The sequence below is a fragment of the Zingiber officinale genome, chromosome 6B (assembly GCF_018446385.1).
Source record: "Zingiber officinale cultivar Zhangliang chromosome 6B, Zo_v1.1, whole genome shotgun sequence".
NCBI classification, from domain to species: Eukaryota; Viridiplantae; Streptophyta; class Magnoliopsida; order Zingiberales; family Zingiberaceae; genus Zingiber; species Zingiber officinale.
This window is the reverse complement of record NC_055996.1, coordinates 54,384,626-54,404,221: the sequence shown is the minus strand read 5'-3', so window position 1 is coordinate 54,404,221 and position 19,596 is coordinate 54,384,626. Positions and strand designations below refer to the sequence as shown.

The window sequence follows — 19,596 nt, the reverse complement described above, 5'->3', positions numbered from 1 at the left end:
AGCAGGGACGACGATAGGTTTCACATGTAGCCATGGATACGAGGGCAATGAAGTGGGAGGAAGGGGGGGTTCACACCTAATGGGACACAGCTCAGATCAATAATTTCCGTCTCTCATTTATCCCATTCACTTAGATTTGAGCCAAGCTATTTAAGGTGTTCATTGCATCTTTTTCTACCTGCATTATTTACTCCACTGACAAGTGGTTGGTGGAATATGATTGACACTCGGGACAGTGTGGTGTATAAGTGTCACGAGATGAATAAACCTAGCTAGCTAGCAAGCAAATTCCCACCTTGGCTGGCCATTTTAATCCACTTTCCTTACTATTTTACTTCAATTATTTGACCTGATAATGGTGGTCACATGAATTCTGAAGCTTGTGTTGATCAAAGATTTGAAGAACGGAAATATTCTCGTGAACTTGGTGGTTTTTGATTATCTGAGAGTCTTGTATTTCTTTATTGGCTTCGTGCTTGGTGCGAACTCACCAGTTACCGTGTCTTTATTTCCTCCTCTCCCGAGAAAGAGAGAAAAAGGTGAGCCATCAACTCTCAAGCCAAGCCTCACCTGCCCTGCCTCAATAAAATAGACAGGCACAGAGAGAGAGAGAGAGAGAGAGAGAGAGAGAGCGAGGGGCGAGGGGAGGAAGGAGGAGGAGGAAGAAATGGCCGCTGCTTTATCTTTTCCTTTCTACTTCCTCCTGTTTTTGTGTTCGGTTCTGCTCCCTTCCCATGAGGCTGCTTTCCTCCCGGAGTTGCCCAACCTCGCCACCATCTCCTTTGAGGAAGGCTACACCCAACTGTTCGGAGACTCCAACCTCATGCTTCACGGCGACGGCCGGACTGTCCACCTCTCCCTCGACCAGCGAACAGGTTCTGTTAAAAGTTTTTTTTATTTTTTTACAAAAAAAGGGGGCATCTTTGAACCTACCTTGTTATGTGATCAGGTGCTGGATTTGCGTCGCAAGATCTCTACCTCCATGGATTCTTCAGTGCCTCCATTAAACTGCCCTCCGATTACGCGGCTGGAGTGGTGGTTGCTTTCTACGTATGCTTCTTTGCTCTCGAGTTTGGATTTTGCAGCACTTTCCTTACAAAAACAAAAACAGTCGTTTTGATTCCTCTTTCTTTACCACCATGACTCGAAAAGAGTTCTTTTGATGGCGATGCAGATGTCAAATGGAGATGTATTCGAGAAGACCCATGATGAACTAGACTTTGAGTTCTTGGGGAACATAAGAGGGAGGGAATGGCGAGTGCAGACCAATGTCTACGGGAACGGGAGCACCGCGATCGGACGGGAAGAAAGATACGACCTCTGGTTCGATCCCACAGAGGACTACCACCAGTATTCCATCCTCTGGAGCCATGAGAGGATCATGTATGTTCTGTTCTCTCTTTCAACTGCTGGCTCTTGTTCTTGAAGACACACAAACTTAGTGATTTGTTACTGCTGCATCTCTAAATTTTGTTACTACTTTTAGTTCCATCTTTCTCAGTTACAGACAAGAATGCAGATGCTCACTTACTCCACATAAAAACTTTTCTTTCTCGTGCCTAAAAGATAAAAGAAAAATAATTGGGAGTAAAAAGAGAGGAGACAAACGTACTCATTTTTAATAGCATTTGAAATCAAAATCACATGCTTCTGCATTGTTAATTATAAAGGTTTTCAGTTCATATTCTCATCACATTTTTTTTTCTTCATCTTTAAACTTTCCTTCTCTTCTCTTTTTTTATTCATCATTGTTCTTGTGAATGTAATTGGACAAGGAAAAAGACTGATCATTACTCATTCTTGTGCATTTGGTGTGGATATCTACATGCACTGAGAAGAAAAGGCATCTATAGTTGTCCTTTTACTATTATTTTGAATTTGAAAGTTCATATGCATCACTTTCTTTGTGGCGTGGTGATGTTGCAAATGTAACTTTTTTTGTGAAAGTTCATGAAATTCTCTTGTTTTGTACACAGATTTTACATCGACGGCATTCCGATCAGAGAGGCGGTGAGGACTCGAGAGATGAGCGGGCAGTTCCCTTCGAAGCCGATGAACCTCTATGCTACAATCTGGGATGGCTCCATCTGGGCTACTTCAGGCGGCCGCTACAAGGTCAACTACAAATATGCCCCGTACATAGCAGAATTCGCCGACCTTGTCCTCCACGGCTGCTCCGTCGACCCCACCGATGATACACCAGTCTGCCAGGGAAATGATGCCCGAGTGTATGATTCCATCAGAATGTCACCCGATCAACAAGCAACGATGTCGAAGTACCGAGTGAAGCACATGACCTACTCCTACTGCCACGATCGCGTTAGGTACTCGACGCCGCCAGCTGAGTGCACTCTCGGCCATGAAACCAAGAGCTTCCTTCCGTCAGGTGAGGCAAAATTCAATTACCGCCGCCACCGTGGTAAGCGATATGGCCACAGCAGTTCTCTGAACTCTGCCGACCTCTGAGAAGAGCCCCCGCCCCATTGAGAGAAGAAGAAGGAGGAGAAGAGTTTAGGTATGTTCCAAGGTCTTGGCAGGATTCTTTTTGGTGATGTATAGCAAATTTGTTTGGTGGTGGGGTTGATGTTGAGTAGATTCACATTGTTTGAATGTCACATTTGTTGTCTCTTGCTATTTTGCTCATCATCATGTGTCTTTCTGCCTCAGCATTAATTCAAGTAATGGCTCTTTGTTGATCTTTCTCTTTATCCCCTTGTGCTACTCCTAATGATCATCTAATGTGGTGGTTGCTCTCCATGTCTCCTTCGAGCCAATGAAGATATTGTCATGAACAATAGAATGCCTAATTAATGCTGATATCAGCCAAGGAATAAGGTAGTTCATTCAGTAGGATTAGCCTTGAAACGATCATATGGTTCGTTTTAGGGAAAGCATTAGAACTTGGAGACATGAACAGCATAAATGGAGTAATTTTGATTTGTCTATATTTTGGATGCTAGTTGAAATCCAACTCTAAAGTTCTCAATTTCGTTAGTCTAGAGAGGTATTCCAGATAAAGTATGAAAAGAAGAGGGGTTTCTCTTTCGCCTTGGAAATAACCATGAAAATATTCATTCAAAGAAATGAAATAGGAGATTGTTGTTACACATTGTATTACCCATCCTCTGAAAGTTTCGTCAAAGCCCAAAGCATGCATGACATCATTTATGAAATCCTAACTGACTGTTTCTTATGTCTTTCTTAGATCCACTTTAATCGTACATCTTAGAAATATCCTCTTTAATGTCTAGAATATTGAAGGAGCAATTCTTGTATGTGCCAAGTAAATGTTCTCTATAATAGACCACCTAAGCTCAGTCAATGATAGAGTTTAGTACCATAGCTAATCTACCTGCAATGACTTTAGAGATCATATTACAGAATATATTACAATATGAAATAGGCCTATAATCCTCAATTGTCTGAAACCAACACCAAAGTTGTATGATTTATTTGCAAAAACAAGGCTGATGATGTAAAGAATTCCTGTACAACCGCCTTAAATTGTTCTCCAACAATATCCCATACTGACTTGAAAAATATCCATTTGGCCCTAGCTATTTATCATCTCTTTTTCATTTCAACTATCTACTTTTAAGAAAGTGCTTTTTAAAGTGTGATATGTATTTTAAGTAATACCAAATGAGTGAAATGTTAAAATGCCAAAAATAATATGCTTAAGTTTTTACCATGAATAACTAATTCACTAACTTTTTTAGCTAGATTATAATAATAGCTTTGATTAGTGTATTAGCATGTTCATCTTTCATTAGGTTTAGTCAAAAACTTCTATACAGTCATTTTCAATATTTTTAATTTTTTTATATTTTTAATTTAGAATTTATGTAATAATTTTTAAAAATATATGCTAGAATTTTAATCACTTTACTCTTTATTTTTTCTTTAAATAATAATTATATTATTTGATATTTTTATTAAATTGATAATTCATATAGTAATTTTTTTATCAAAATTATTACATTAGTATGTTTTAGTCATAGACTTGGAGTAAAACGTTTTTGACGAAACCAATTTATATATAACGAATTGATATGATAGTAATGTCTCTAATGCCAACCCACAACTCGCTAGACACTAAGGCTACGTTTGGTTGGGTGTAATATAATCTAACTTATAATATAATTAAATTTGTAATGTAATGTAATGTAATCTTGATTACATTACTACGTTTGGAAATGTAATGTACGTAATATTTGATTACAAAGATGATTACATTCTTTTATTTGGTATCTATTATTTTTTATCAGGAATGTAATTTGTATTATTATAAATGACAAAAATGTCCTACGACCTCTACTAACGGTTGCCGCACTTCTATCGGAGCTTGTGGCAGCTATCGGCCGCCGCCGTCGGCCGCCGACCATCGCCGCCGCCGGCCGTCGACCATCGTCGCCGCCCGCCGACTGCCGCCGCCGCCGTCGCCGGTCTACGGCCGGGGGCGGGGGCCGACGGTGGACTAAGGGTATATTCGGTATTTAAATTTTGATGGGACGATGACCTCGTAATGTAATCGGATTACATAGCATTTGCTTTGTAATCCAGATTACAAAACTTCACTATATTTTGTAATCCAGATTACATTACATTACAAGTTTAAAAGTGAAACAAACAAAATAATCTGCCTTGTAATGTAATCAGGATTACATTACAAGGCAGATTACGCCCTACCAAACACAGCATAAAAAAACTATTATTTTGGGGTTTGGGTTTAGGGATAAATTCTGGGACGAATTTATAAAATATTTTCATTACAAAAAATTTTGGGATGAAATCTGCGATGAAAAAATTTCCGCCCCAAAATTTTCATTGCCAACTTGGCAACGAAATTATAGACGAATAATATTTTTGTTGCCAAATTCGTCGCCAAGTTTGTAACAAAAACAATACTCGTTGTAAATTACTGTAAATTGGGGACGAAATCGACAGCGAAATTCGCAACGAATTAAAATTTTGTCGTCAATTTTTTTACAAATTCTGCAACAAAAATAATATTCGTCGTAAAATTACATTAACAATTTGCAACGACTACAACTCTTGCGACGAATAATATTTTTGTTGCAGAATTTGCAACGAATTTGGCGACGAAAATTATAATATAAAAAATTATAATCTGTGATAAATTAATTTTTGTCCCAAATTTGCAGCAAATTTGGTGACGGAAATAATAACAAAAAAATTTGTGATCTGTGATAAATTAATTTTTGTCCCAAAATCTGGGACGAATTCACATATTCATCCTAGATTCTGGGACAAGAATATGGGACGAATATGTGGATTTGTCCCAGAATTGGGACAAATTTTTTAACGAAAAGTAATTTGTCACAAAATTATATATACACAGTAAATTACGATAATTTAGCGATAAATTATTTTTATCGCCAAATTTGCCCCTAAATCCCAAAAATTCTAACAGAATCACTTTGTTTCTGCAATTTCCAAACCAATATATATAAACCTGTATACAATAAAATTAAATACCACATCATAAACATTCAACACATCCTAATTAACATTATCACATCCTATTTAACATATATATACATTTATTAATAGTTGAAATAAATTTTACAATAATAAAAATCCAAAGTTCTCAAAAAGTTATACAAGAACTTATACAAATCTAGCAGTCCAAAGAGTAATACAAATCCAACACCTCCTTAAAGTTATACAAGTTTTTTCAAAATAAATAATATGTACATGAACTCATCCATCTTCTTTTTCTATAAACCGATTGATATGAGTTTTGATAAGCCGACTTGTTGGACGACGTGGAGCTCAGGGTCGAGAGAGAAAGGAGAGACCATAGCTGGGTGAATGTAGGATTAGTAGGGTAATGACCGACCAAATAAAAGATTTTTCGCATGTATTCGATCATGCGACGCCTGACCGAAATTAAAGGCACTCAGCCTTATGAAAGATTTTAGTATATTACCGACCGAATAAAGGTCGAGCGAGCACCAATGTGCTTATATGTGTTCGGTCGGACAAAGCCCGACCGAGCTTAAAGACACTTAGCCTTATACAACTTTTAGTATATTACCGGCCGAGCGAAGGTCGAGCAAGAACCAATGTGCTTATACGCGCTCGGTTGGACAAAAGCCCGACCGAGCTTAAGGGCACTTAGCCTTATACAACGTTTAGTATATTACTGGCCGAGCGAAGGCCGAGCGAGCACTAATGTGCTTATATGCACTCGGCCAGACAAAGTTCGACCGAGCTTAAAAGTACTTAGCCTTATACAGCTTTTAGTATATTACCGCCCGAGCGAGGGTCGAGCGAGCACTAGTGTGCTTATATGCACTCAGCCAGACAAAGCCTGACCGAGCTTAAAAGCACTTAGCCTTATACAGCTTTTAGTATATTACCGGCCGAGCGAAGGTCGAAAGAGCACCAGTGTGCTTATATGCACTCGGCCGGACAAAGCTCGACTAAGCTTAAAGGTACTTAGCCTTATACAACTTTTAGTATCTTACCGGCCGAACGAAGGTCAAGCGAACACTAGTGTGCTTATATGCCCTTGATCGGACACAACCCGACTGAGTTTAAAGGCACTTAGCCTCACATAGCTTTTAGTATATTATCGGTCGAATGAAGGTCGAGCGAGCACCAGTGCGCTTATCAGCCTTATAAAGGTTATAGTATATTCTCGGCTGAAACATACTTAACAGAAGGTATTCTCAATATATACACGACCAGCTTGACTGACCGGTCGAAACATGCTTAACAGAATGTATTCTCAATATATACACGACCGGTTTGAATGACTGGCCAAGACATGTTTAACAAAAGATGACATACAAGTAGTGAACAACTTTATGACAGCTTTGCAAATTTAGAAGGAAATATTTTCTATAAACTTCTTCAGTTACAGGGACATGCTCCTATTCATACTTCATTAGCAATATGAGTTATAAATAATAAAAGAGGTACATCTAGGGTTCAAAAAAGATTCCTTGAGGGATTATTTCACGAAGTCTAAAGTGGTATTTCATCTTCTAACAAACTCTAACAAACCGGGGATCACCTCATGACTACGAAGATTATGTGAGGTAATAAAAAAAAATGAAATGTTAATTGTTTTAATTGATAACTACTCATTAAGAATTAAAGGAATCATTTTTTTTGTTCTCAAGTAAGTAATGTTTTTAGTAGACTTTGAACCCCGGAGTGTTTTTAAACAATAATTCTACTCTGCAATCCTTGCCAAGCACCACTATTCTTGTAAGTCCTGTAATTCAATACCTTCCTCTCCACTAGCTACAAGTATCCTAAATATGTTACAATTTATTTCACCACATTCAATTGTAACTACAAGTATCCTTAATGTGATACAACATATTTCACCACATCAAATTGTAACTACAAATATCATAAATATGATACAACCTATTTCACTATATAAAATTATAACTACAAGTATCCTAAATATGATATAACATATTTCACTACATCAAACTGTAACTACAAAAATCCTATTAGATTCAATCTGACATGGAGAGAATGGGGTACCTTCTTAAAATCATTACCATATGAAAATGTCTCAAATGATGAAACACAAAATACTCAACATCAATTAGGTGATACTAGACTTATATTTAGTGCTCATGGTTACTTTGCTGCTAGTAAAACTCTAATCATAATCCAGAATTCTAGCTAATAATGTAGTAGTTATAAATTTCAACAAGTTTGTAAAAAGAATGATGCCCTCATTTAACTCTTCCATTAACTCTTCAAAAACAACTGATAAAATAAATAAATAAATAAAATTACAAGTACAACATGTCCAAATAAGGGTGTGCTACTTAATACTTACTTTTTCTCCAATATAGATTTTTGGCTCACCAACCATACTAAAAACAAAATAAAAATATTAATTAAAATAAAAAAAATTGAAAGATTCACAATCCATGAATTAATGGTTAAAAACACTAATTATAAGACAAATAACATTCATATGTAATTAAAATCATGATGAACCATCACCACTATCGTCGTGGTCGTCATTGCGATTATCACCGTCATCGAGAGGAATCTGATTTAGAGCAGAGCTCAATTGCAGATGTTGCATAATCAAGTTTTGTTGTCGGTGCAACTCTCTCATTTCTTTATCCCTTTACGTCCTTTCTTCATCTCTTTGCAATAATATTCCCTTCAGATTAATAACCTCTGCAGTCAAGGTATCTACTTTGGCCCTCAGTGCTGGTGTGAAAGAAGATGCACCATCTATTCTTTGGGTTCTGCTCAAGGAACTCATCCCCAATATCCTTCCCCCTTTTAGTCCTCCACTGGCCTCCAACCATAAACTAAAATTATTGCCAACAGAGGAATCAGACCCATGAATATCGACACCAGCTTGTGAGTATGTCTAGGCTAGCTCGAGCTCATCATGTTTTTCATGTTTTTTTAAACGCATATGCTATTGATTAGATATAATAGAAACACATATAATTTTAAGAGAGACGAGATACTTAACTAATAAAATCTAAATTATATATTAAGATCAAATAAATAAAAATCTCAACCTTTACTACTTTTACTTTAGCCCCACTCCAAGTCCTTTTTTTTTTTTGTAAAAGTGCAGGTGAAAATATCTATGAAAGTGTTGGATCGTGATCGTTCGATAGAGGGGGGGAGGGGAGGGGTGAATATCGATTACGAAAAATTCGTCGAGTAAACGTAGCGTAAAAGTAAAACAATGCAATGCTAACACATGAACTAATTTTACTTGATTCGGAACCTTTGGCGACTCCTACTCCAATGCCCGCACACAAGGGTGCTTTCGATGGGCAATTCACTAGCAGTTCGAAAGATATTACAAACTAAGTACAGAAAATGCTAATGAAAGAATTAAAGCAATACCGACAAAATAAGAGACTTTAAAAAAAAGAAGCAGCGCGTTTGTTGGAGCTTTGCAGCGTCGCAGGAGCACAGGAGAGCGAGTTCTTCAATTCAGAGTTGTTATTCTGAGCTTCGCCTTTGACCCTCCTTATATAGGAGGCTCGGGGCGCACTGGATCCCTTCCGGGCGCACTGGTGTGACGTGGCAGACCTAACCAGTGAGCTCCACGTGTCAAAGCCACGAAATGGATAATATTTGCCTCCAGGCGCCCGGATCCCTTCCGGGCGCCCGAACCTCCTTTCTCCAGAAAATCCTTCTCCTGCAAGACAAGGTTAGTCCGAGGCAAATATATAATGTGTAACCTGCAAAACAAAGTGTTAGCACAGTTTATAAGTTCAACAAAAAAGAGTATGACTTAGATTCCGTCTTTCCGAGACCAGAATCTAGTCACGATCTCGACTTAGATATCCAAAATGGATCTAAGACGGATCAACGCATAATGTTCCCTTCCCGGGAACGCGTCCTCACAGTCACTCCCTTCCAGTGACTTACTTTTACTCACCTGCCAAACGTCCGGTCAGCCCTTCGACCCGTCTGGACTTCTCGCCAGCTATCCGGTCAGCCCTTCGACCTAGCTGGACTTCGTGCCAAGTGTCCGGTCAGCCCGTCGACCCGCTTGGACTTCGTGCCAAATGTCCAGGTAGCCCGTCGATCCATTTGGACTTCGTGCCAAGCGTCCGGTCAGTCCGTCGACCCGCTTGGACTTCATGTCAGACATCCGGTCAGCCCGTCGACCTGTCTGGATTTCGCCTGCACACTCGGTCAGAGTGTTAGATAACGACAAACTTAACTTAACCTAATTTGTTATTTATCAAAACCTGAGTTAGACCGTTAGTGCTAACCGCACCAACAGAAAGCAGGCTCCTTACCCATCTCCCTAGTCTAAAAAAATATAGTTACAAATAATGAAATGATTTGATATAGATAAAAACTTATTAAAAGAGTTAAAAAATTACCAATCTTCGTCCATGCTCACCTATGTTAATAGAGCCTTGATGTTACCATTTTTGCATGTCACGTGGCACTTCAAAATTAATAAAGATTGGAACTGATTAAAACTAAAGATAAGAGTTGTAGTAAGGAGTCCCAAGTCGTATTTTTCCAAGGATAACTAGTAAATGTGTAATTAAATTAAATTCTAGAACTAAATTTCCCTTCACAACTTTTCTCTATTTAATTGAAACTGAGCTGAATCAAATAAAAGCAATTGAAAGATAACAATACTTAGAATCAAATTGTTCACTTAGAATTTTAAAGAAGCTGTGCGAATTCAGATATCCAAAATCAAATATAAAATTCAGGGGTTACATCTCATCCAGCAATTGAACGTAACTAATGTCGTGATTCTGAATTATCTCCTTTAAGACATACTTACCTAACTAAACTAAACATTGCAACGAATTATCCATTTAAGACAACTATTTAGAATAACACTTGTGAAATGGAATCGAGAATTCAAATTGGTAAATGAACTTATTGTAACTAACTAAAGATTTAACTTGCAAGAACTAATCAATGTGAAACAAAGACAAAACTAACTACCAAATTTCCTAAATCACTAAGCTGACTGACAAAATTGAAGTTCTAATATAGAATTATCTATTAAACTTTGAATTGCAATCTATTTAGAAATCAAGAAACAAAAGTCTTAATCTCAGTTATTAACTTTGACAGAATTCAAAACTAATTGGGGGTTTTCTACAGAGAAAAGAAAATGAGACATAAATGCTAGAAATCAAATCTCTAATCTAGATAAAAATGAACATTCACAAACTCAAATCAAAATCCGATCCCTTCTCTTTGCTGCAATGCAAAAGAACTCTTGGGAACGCCCATCAAGTTCTCGACAACTAAATCAAATCTTCTGGCCTGTTAATAAGATACACCAAGCTCTAGGGAACGCCCATTTAGCTAGCGATCTGATTCATGAAGAACATAGGATTGATGTGAATCGCGGCGCTTTAATCGATTAATCGGACCAATTCAATAGCTACAAATGAAGGTGGAGGTGGAACTGATGTAGGAGCTTCAGGGAACGCCCTTCTAACCTCTACGAATGACTGGAAACCACATATCTGGGGAACGCCCTTTAAACTATGGCAGCTGCGGATCACGAAAGAAGTAATCGTAGATCGGGGAACGCCCTCTGATTTGGATCTGATCCTCGATTTGCTAATTGTCGGTGATGTTAGAATCGCTATCGAAGAAGGAATTTGGATTCGAGATCTGAAATGTGAATGGGAGCATCGGGAATGAAGATGATGAACAATGTGAATGTCGCGAGGAAGATACGCCGAGCTCGTTGGATCACTGTAGCTTCTCACGATTTAAATCAACCTCAAATTGGATCGGACGGTCCAGAATGCTCCAAAACTTGATCGTCTCAGTTAGCCCTAGATTTGATCGCAATTCTGATCTGATCGGGTCCATGATCCTTTTGATGCCTACAAAGAATATATCAAAATATTAGCATCAAATACCATGATAATAAACTAATTTGTAATTAAGTCCAAGATAAATGTAATGCATGAAATGTGATGTAAATATAGGTTTCATCTATGAAAACAACATCAAACCATGCATGTATGAATCAAAATAATATAGTAAAATCATGGTTATCAAGTCTCCCGCATATATCATGTTGGTGCGGTTAGCACTAACGGTCTAACCCAGATTTTTATGAATGACAAAATAGGTTAAGTTAGTTTTGTTGTTGATCTAACACTCTGACCGAGTGTGCAGGAGAAGCCCAGACAGGTCGACGGGCTGATCGGATGTCTGGCACGAAGCCCAGCTAGGTTGACGGGCCGACCCAATAGCTGGCACGAAGTCCAAACGGGTCGATGGGCTGACCGGACGTTTGGCAAGAAGTCCAGCTTGGTCGACGGGCTGACCGGATAGCTGGCGCGAAGTCCAGACGGGTCGAAGGGTTGACTAGACGTCTGGCAGGTGAGTAAAGGTAAGTCACTGGAGGGGAGTGACTGTGAGGACACGTTCCCGGGAAGGGAACTTAGCCGCCGATCCGACTTAGAACCATTTCGGAACTCTAAGTCGAGATCGTGACTAGATTCCGGTCTCAGAAAGACGGAATCTAAGTCATACTCTTTCTATCTTGAATTATGAACTGTGCTAATAATCTGTTTTGCAGAAGATATGAGTGCCTCGGACTAACCTTTTTCTTGCAAGAAGGAATCTGCTGGAAAATAGGGTCCGGGCGCCCGGGAGGTACCCAGGCGCCTGGAGGTCTGGGCGCCCGGGAGGTACCCGGGCGCCTTGAGGCGAAATTTTATCCCCAACGTCGTTGTGCCACGTGGAGTTTGCTGGTTGGTTCGACTACGTCATGGTCGAGGCGCCCTGAAGGTTCCAGGCGCCCCGAACCTCCTATATAAGGAGGATCAAGGCTAAAGCTCCAACAACAACTAAGAATCCACTCTCTTGTGCTCTTGCGACGCTGCGAAAAGTTCTCTGACAAGTGCCAGTTTGTTTTTAACTTTTATTTTATTATCGGTTCTTTCTTTTCTAATTAATTTTGTACTTAGTCTTGTAATAATCTTTCGAATTAATTAGTGATTGCCCATCGAAAGCACCCTTGTGTGCGGGACTTGGAGTAGGAGTCGCCAAAGGCTCCAAACCAAGTAAAAGAACTTGTGTTAGCCTTGCTCTTCCTTTCCTTACTCTTTTTCCGCTGCTTAACTCTTTACGAAGATTTTTTTAATTCGATATTCACCCCCCTCTATCGATTCTTCACGATCCAACATATCACAGCGGAGTCATTAGAATTGTAAGATTGATTCATTTTATTCAGGTTACTCCTTTGCTTACTCTCCTCCGTTGCCCAAAAGTTGGTGATTCTCATCCAATTTTTATCGGTGATGAAGTTTGGCTTTTTCCCCCCGACTCTTGCCATGATTCAATACATGGCTAATGTGATCGCCACATTTTTTTTAAATATTCTTTTGATCTCCATTTTGTTAGTGGGGTCCCAATTATTTAGCCACTAAAATGGAAAAAATAATTAATTATATATTTATTTTAAATTTGAATATAAACTCAAGCAAATATATCTTGAACTCGCTCCACCATAGTTCTTTTGTGGCCAATGGAATGCTTGAATATGTCATTGATTCTCCTCCCCAATGATTATTCATGATTCTATTAATTTCGTGAATAACTTGTATAGGATTTTCAAACCTGCATTAAATTACAAACAAATAATGTTAAATAATTAAGATAGATAAAAAAAATAAAATAATTTATAGTACTTACGAATCTCCGATGGGGACTACAAAAGCTCTATCATTTCTAAACTCAGCAAATGAGTTTCTTGCTGAGTCAAGAAGATCTGTGGGAACTGGCGATGGTATCGACAGCGGCGAATGGGTTGGAGAAGGTGCATGAGATGGTCCTGTCTGATCAGGGGGTGACGTAGGTACACTGGCAGGTGATGAATCGGTCTGATCCTATGATCTCTATCTACGTCTGCCTCGTCGAAATATATGTTGAAAATTCAAATATAGGATAAAGTAAATTTGATGCTTTGATGCATAAAAAAGGAACATTAAAAAACTTACCATATTTATGTAAAGTTTAGAGAATAAGGGAGGAAAAAATGAAATGTCACCTCTAATGACCTATAGGAAAAAATACAGTGCATGTATTAACAAATAAAACATATAAATTTAAAAATGAGACAGTGTATAAAAAAACTTATGATTTTGGTAAATTTGCATAATAAAGTTAAATGTTCTTGTAAAAAAAAATCAATACCGCATATGGAAAAAAAATATGGCAAATTTTTTAAATTAAGCTAACAAAACTTACCTATCATCAAAAATCAAAGTCCTCATTATCATCCTCATGCTTGTCCTCCTCGTCCTTATCCTCATCCTAGTCCTCCTCCTTATCATCATCATCATCATCAATTTCACTTGTATCCACATTTATTACTACACTGTTGGGATCTCGTAAAGTTGGAATATATTCCTCAGGCTGAAAGGTGTTCACTGTTAGGGTTGATTTGTGCTAGGGGGGGGGGGGGGGGGGGGAATAGCTCATCGCGTGTTCGTTGTTGCTTGCTTTAATGACGATGTGCAACGTAAAAGAACTCAAAGCAAACACTCACAACGCTAATGCTAGGATTTACTTGGTATCCACCTCAAGAAGAGGTGACTAATCCAAGGATCCGACCCTCACTCTCTCATCCACTATGAAAACACTCATTTACGGTAACTACCAAAGACAGAGAAGTCTGTTGGTTGGTCCTAGGAAGATCGTACCGGTTCAATTGTACAAAAATTTTTGTACATGTGTCAAACCTTTCCTAATAACCTATTGTGTTCTTTAGAAATTAAATTCAGAATCACAAACAGAACTTAACATTATTAATTCCAAATTTAACTTATCTGTTCTTAGTGGTTTAGACTTGGATCACAAACGATATTTAACATTATAAATCCAAATCCACCTAGGTTATAAATTTAATTAAATATTTATTTCGGAAACCAGCTCCTAGGTCAAACATGACGAGGCACTTGGCCTTCTTGGGTATGGGAACATCCACCACTGCCTCGACAAAGCCTCTTAACGAAATTCAATATTTAATTTCCTTATATAACCTTAGGTTTAACCAAAAAGAACAATCGAATCATAAGATCGACAAATAAAATAAAAGAAACACAACTTCGAATTACAAATCCGAAAATCTAGAATCTCTAGCCTCTTGTGTTTGGTATTTCAAAATCCATACAAAGAAAAACTAGTATGATACGGAAAAGAATTACTAGTTATACCTTTCTTTGTAAGAAATAACCTCTTGATCTTCTATCGTATTCCTCTTCTTATCTCGGACGTTGTGTGGGCAACGATCTACCGAGATGAGAATCCACTAAGCCCTTCTTCTTCCTTCTTCCAAGTTTCGACCAAGCAACTTTCTCCAAGAAAAACAAGTCTCGGCCACCAACCAAGATCCAAGGAAAACTAGGAAACAAAATTCTCCTTTCTCTTCTTCTTCTCCAAGCTAGATCCGGCCACCAAAACAAGCTCCTTGAGATTGATGAGGTTCAGCCACAAAGGAGGAAGAAAAGGAGGAGAAGATGCTAGGGCCGGCCACCACCAAGGAGGAAAAAAGAGAGGAAAAATATAAGAGAGTTGTTGTAAGGTGAAGGCACCTCTACCCCTTTTTTATATTCCTTGGTCTTGGCAAATAAGAAAATTTAATTATTATTAAAAATACCTTATATTCTTTGCCTTTGGTTAATAAGGAAATTTTAATTAAAATTTCCTTTAACCCTTTATATGGTCGGCCACCTTCAAGATCTCCAAATAAGGAAAATTTTGTACACAAAATTAAACTTCCTTATTTGCTTCCAAAAATTTTTAAAATAAAAATTTCTCTAATAATTTTTCCCTTCATGGTTGGTTATAAAAGAAAACTTTTATAAATTAAAATCTCTCTATTAAAACATGTGGATGATTTACAAAAAGGAAAGTTTTCTCTAAAATTAAAATCTTCCTTTCAATCTACAAATAAGGAAAGACATCAAATCTTTTCTTAATCTTTTGTAGAAACTATAAAATGAAAGATTTAATTTTAAAACTCTCTTTTAAAATCATGAGGTTTCATAAAAGAAAAGTTTTATCAAAAATTAAAATATTCCTTTTAACTACAAATAAGGAAAGATATCAAACCTTTCACTTAATCTTTTGTAGAAAGTTATAAAAGGAAAGATTTATAATTTTTAAAACTCTCTTTTAAAACCATGAGGATGGTTACAAAAAAGAAAAGTTTTCTCAAAAATTAAAATCTTCCTTTTAACTACAAATAAGGAAAAATATCAAACCTTTCACTTAATCTCTTGTAGAAAATTATAAAAGGGAAGATTTAATTTTAAACTCTCTTTTAAAACCATGACTTCCACATATAAAAAGATTTTAAATAAAATCTCTTTTATTCTTTACATGGCCGGTCACACCAAGCTTGGACTCCAAGCTAGGGTCAACCACCTTGACTTGGCTCAATCTTTGGCTTGGCTGACCCAAGCTTAGACTCCAAGCTTGCTTGGCAAGCCACCTAAGGTTGGGTAGGAAAGTGGGTATAGGTGGGTATCACACTTTATAAATAAGAGGCTACGATAGGGACTGAGAGAAGGAATTAGTTTTGGTCTCCCGATGAAATTAAACTTCCCGTGTTCGCCCCGAACACCCAACTTAATTTCACAATAATAATTCATTCCACTATAGAATTATTATTGAACTACCGCATCAATCCCAAATTACATTTTGGGCTCCTTCTTATCATGAGTGTGTTAATCTCCCTATGTTTAAGATGTCGAATGTCCACTAATTAATTGAGTTACTGACAACTCACTTTAATTAATATCTTAGTCCAAGAGTAGTACCACTCAACCTTATTATCGTGTCGGACTAAATCCACCTGCAGGGTTTAACATGACAATCCTTATGAGCTCCTCTTGGGGACATTATCAACCTAGATTTCTAGGACACAGTGTCCTTCTATAATCAACAACACACACTATAAGTAATATCATTTCCCAACTTATCGGACCTTTTAATTTATCGAGCTAAATCTCACCCTTTGATAAGTCAAAAAAATAAATACTAAATATATGTGCTTGTTATTATATTAGGATTAAGAGCACACACTTCCATAATAACTAAAGTCTTGTTATTTTATTAAGTCAGTATAAAAAGAACTTACCTTAAATGGTTCTGCTCAATATACTCAGAGTGCACTAGTGTAATTTTATAGTTAAGATAAACTAATACCAAATTACACTACGACTATTCCAATGGTTTGTTCTTATCCATCTTAGTCGTGAGCTACTATTTATAATTTATAAAGAACCGATAACATGATCTTCTATGTGTGACACCACACACCATGTTATCTACAAAATAAATTAATTGAACAACTATATTTAGCATATAAATGTATACATTTTTAACCAATATGATTCTTATTTCTAAGTAAATGTTTATACAAAAAGCTAAGCTTTTAGTATACATTCCAACAAAGCCTTGTACAAACTCACAATATAAGAAGAAAGAAAAATAAGCTTATACAATACGAATCTTACGAGATTTACAAAACCCTAGCTTGCTTCTTCTTGCTTGAATACACCTCTTGACTTGCTTGGAAGTGCACCAACACTCCTCTCTAAGCCTCCAAGATCTGGTATGTGCCTGTGAGAATGATCGCAAGAAGTGGAGAGGAAGAACTACTGAGGAAGACACTCGTCAACGACTTTATCCTACGCAACAGTCATCTCCCAATCGATTGGTTAATCGATTGGGGAGGCTGAATCGATCGGCTGATCGATTCAACCTTCTTCTGTTCTCTCGCGTCTACATGAGAAACCTGGCCCCAATCGATTGATCAATTGATTGGGGAGCCTAATCGATTGGCTGATCAATTGGGGAAGCTTCTGTACTTGTGACAATTACTCCCAATCGATCAGTTGATCAATTGGTTGCCATTTATCGCATCACTGTGCCCAATTGATCAACTGATCGATTGGGCTCGGTCCAATTTGATCACTTGATCAAATTGACCAACCCTAACTTGCCCGAGTTAAGTCTAAGGTGCCCCAATCCCAACATCCGATCAATCGTGACCTGTTGAGACTCCTCATGCCTAGCATCCGGTCAACCTTGACCTATTGGGACTTCTCTGCCAAGTGTCCGGTCCTCCATGAACCACTTAGACTTCCACCAGATGTCTAGTCACCCTTGACCCATCTGAATTTTCTCGTGCCAAGTATCCGGTTAACCCTTTGACCTACTTGGGCTTCCACCAGATGTCCGGTCACCCTTGACCCATCTGGATTTCCTTGTGCCAAGTATCTAGTCAAATCTTTGACCTACTTGAGCTATCCAGCACCACGTGTCCGGTCAACCTTGACCCACCTGGATTTCCACGTGCCTGGCTTCACTCACCAGATCTTTCCACCTGCCTAGGTTCACTCACTAAGACTTTCACCTGGCTTCACTCACCAGGATTTTCCATCTGCCTACTTCACTCACCAGAATTTTCACCTAGCTTTACTCACTAGGGTTTTCACTTGGCTTCACCCACCAGGATTTTTCCACTGCCCGACTTCACTCACCGGGACTTTCACCTGCCAGCTTCACTCACTAGGTCTTTCACCTAGTTTCACTCACCATGATTTTCCAACTGCCTAGCTTCGCTCACTAGGTCTTTCACCTGGCTTCACTCACCAGGATTGTCTCTTGCCTAACCTCTAGTTAGGACTTTCCCAGTCAAGTATTTGGTCAACCTTGATCTACTTGACTCTTCTTTACATCTAACTGATTAGTCCTTGACTAGAGGAGAATTGTACCAACAATCTCTCCAATTGGACGATTGCATCTGCAACCTCCATGTATTATCAAACATCGAAATCCAAACATCAAGACTCAAGCTTGAGCCAACTCAAGCTTACTCAACTTGGTCAACCTTGACCCAGGGGATATTGTACCAACAATATCTCCCTTTTTGATGTTTGACAATACCTTTAAGTTAGGCTAATCTCATAGTCTCAACTTCTTCTTCATGCCAAAGCATGAATGAGGGTTTTCTTCATTCTCTCTCTTTCCTAGAGGGCACACTCCCCCTTTGGATAATGAAGGCATAGTTTAGACCCTGCATTCTCCCCCTAATTTTTCTAGAGGGGCAAAGGTCTAACTTAAACCCTATATTCTCTCCCTATTAGCACACATCAAAAACTCCCCCCTTGAAGAGTTGCTCAACATTATTCACAACATTATATGTTGTTCACAACACCACAATGAAGGTCTCATACCCTTCACTGTATCCAATGCTCACCCTTGAGCATTACTCCTTTTCGACAATGAAGATATCCAATCTTCCATTGTTCTCCAATGCTCAACCTTGAGCATTTTTCTAAATGAAGGATTTACCACCTTCAATGGTTTTGGAAAAATATTTCCATATTTTTAAAAAGTAGCTCCCCTTAAAAACATGCTTCAACCTCCTGTCATTGCACCAACAATGACTTGGAATCTCTAAACCTTTAGAAAACCCAAAACTTGAAGTTTTGATGTTCAAATATCAATATTTGAATGCAAGTCTCAACCTAACTTCAATCTAGTGGCCCTTAACCAATCCATCCTTGTTTTCATCATGAAAATTTCCCCTAAATGTATACAAATGTGTTTCAAGGGGTTAGAAATGGTTACCTAGACTAAAAATGGTTTAAAATTATGAAATTAGACATTTACAGTCGAAAACAGCCTTCCCAATTGATTGAAGTTGGGACTCAATAGATTGAAACCATTCCAATCGATCACCTGATCGATTCTGCAAACTTCTATTTGTGGAGAAAGTGCTTGGATCGATCCACTGATTGATCCATACTTGAGTGAATCGATCAGCTGATCGATTCAATGAACTTCTGCTCACAGGAAACTCCTCTCAATCGATCGCCCAATCAATTGAGACACTCCAATCGATCGGGTGATCGATTGAAGGTCTGATTTCCTGAAAATAAATTTCAGCTGAAATTCAAAAACTCCTCAAAAATTCTACAAAATTAAAAAAATCGTGAAAACTCTTATAGATATTATTTAGGGTATATACTATAATGGAGAAATAGTTTTCTAAGAAAATACTTCTTATTTTCAAAAATTGATACAAAC

General features: G+C 38.0%; 1 protein-coding gene across 1 annotated transcript; it reads left to right on the top strand.

Moving 5' to 3' along the window:
• The first annotated feature begins 403 nt into the window (after positions 1-403).
• LOC121992452 (probable xyloglucan endotransglucosylase/hydrolase protein 28) lies at positions 404-2,708 on the top strand. Its single transcript, XM_042546837.1, has 4 exons — positions 404-875; positions 950-1,050; positions 1,175-1,383; positions 1,977-2,708. Exons 1-4 carry the CDS (start codon positions 668-670, stop codon positions 2,464-2,466), a joined length of 1,008 nt encoding a protein of 335 aa, XP_042402771.1. The 5' UTR covers positions 404-667; the 3' UTR covers positions 2,467-2,708.
• Positions 2,709-19,596: the final 16,888 nt, after the last annotated feature.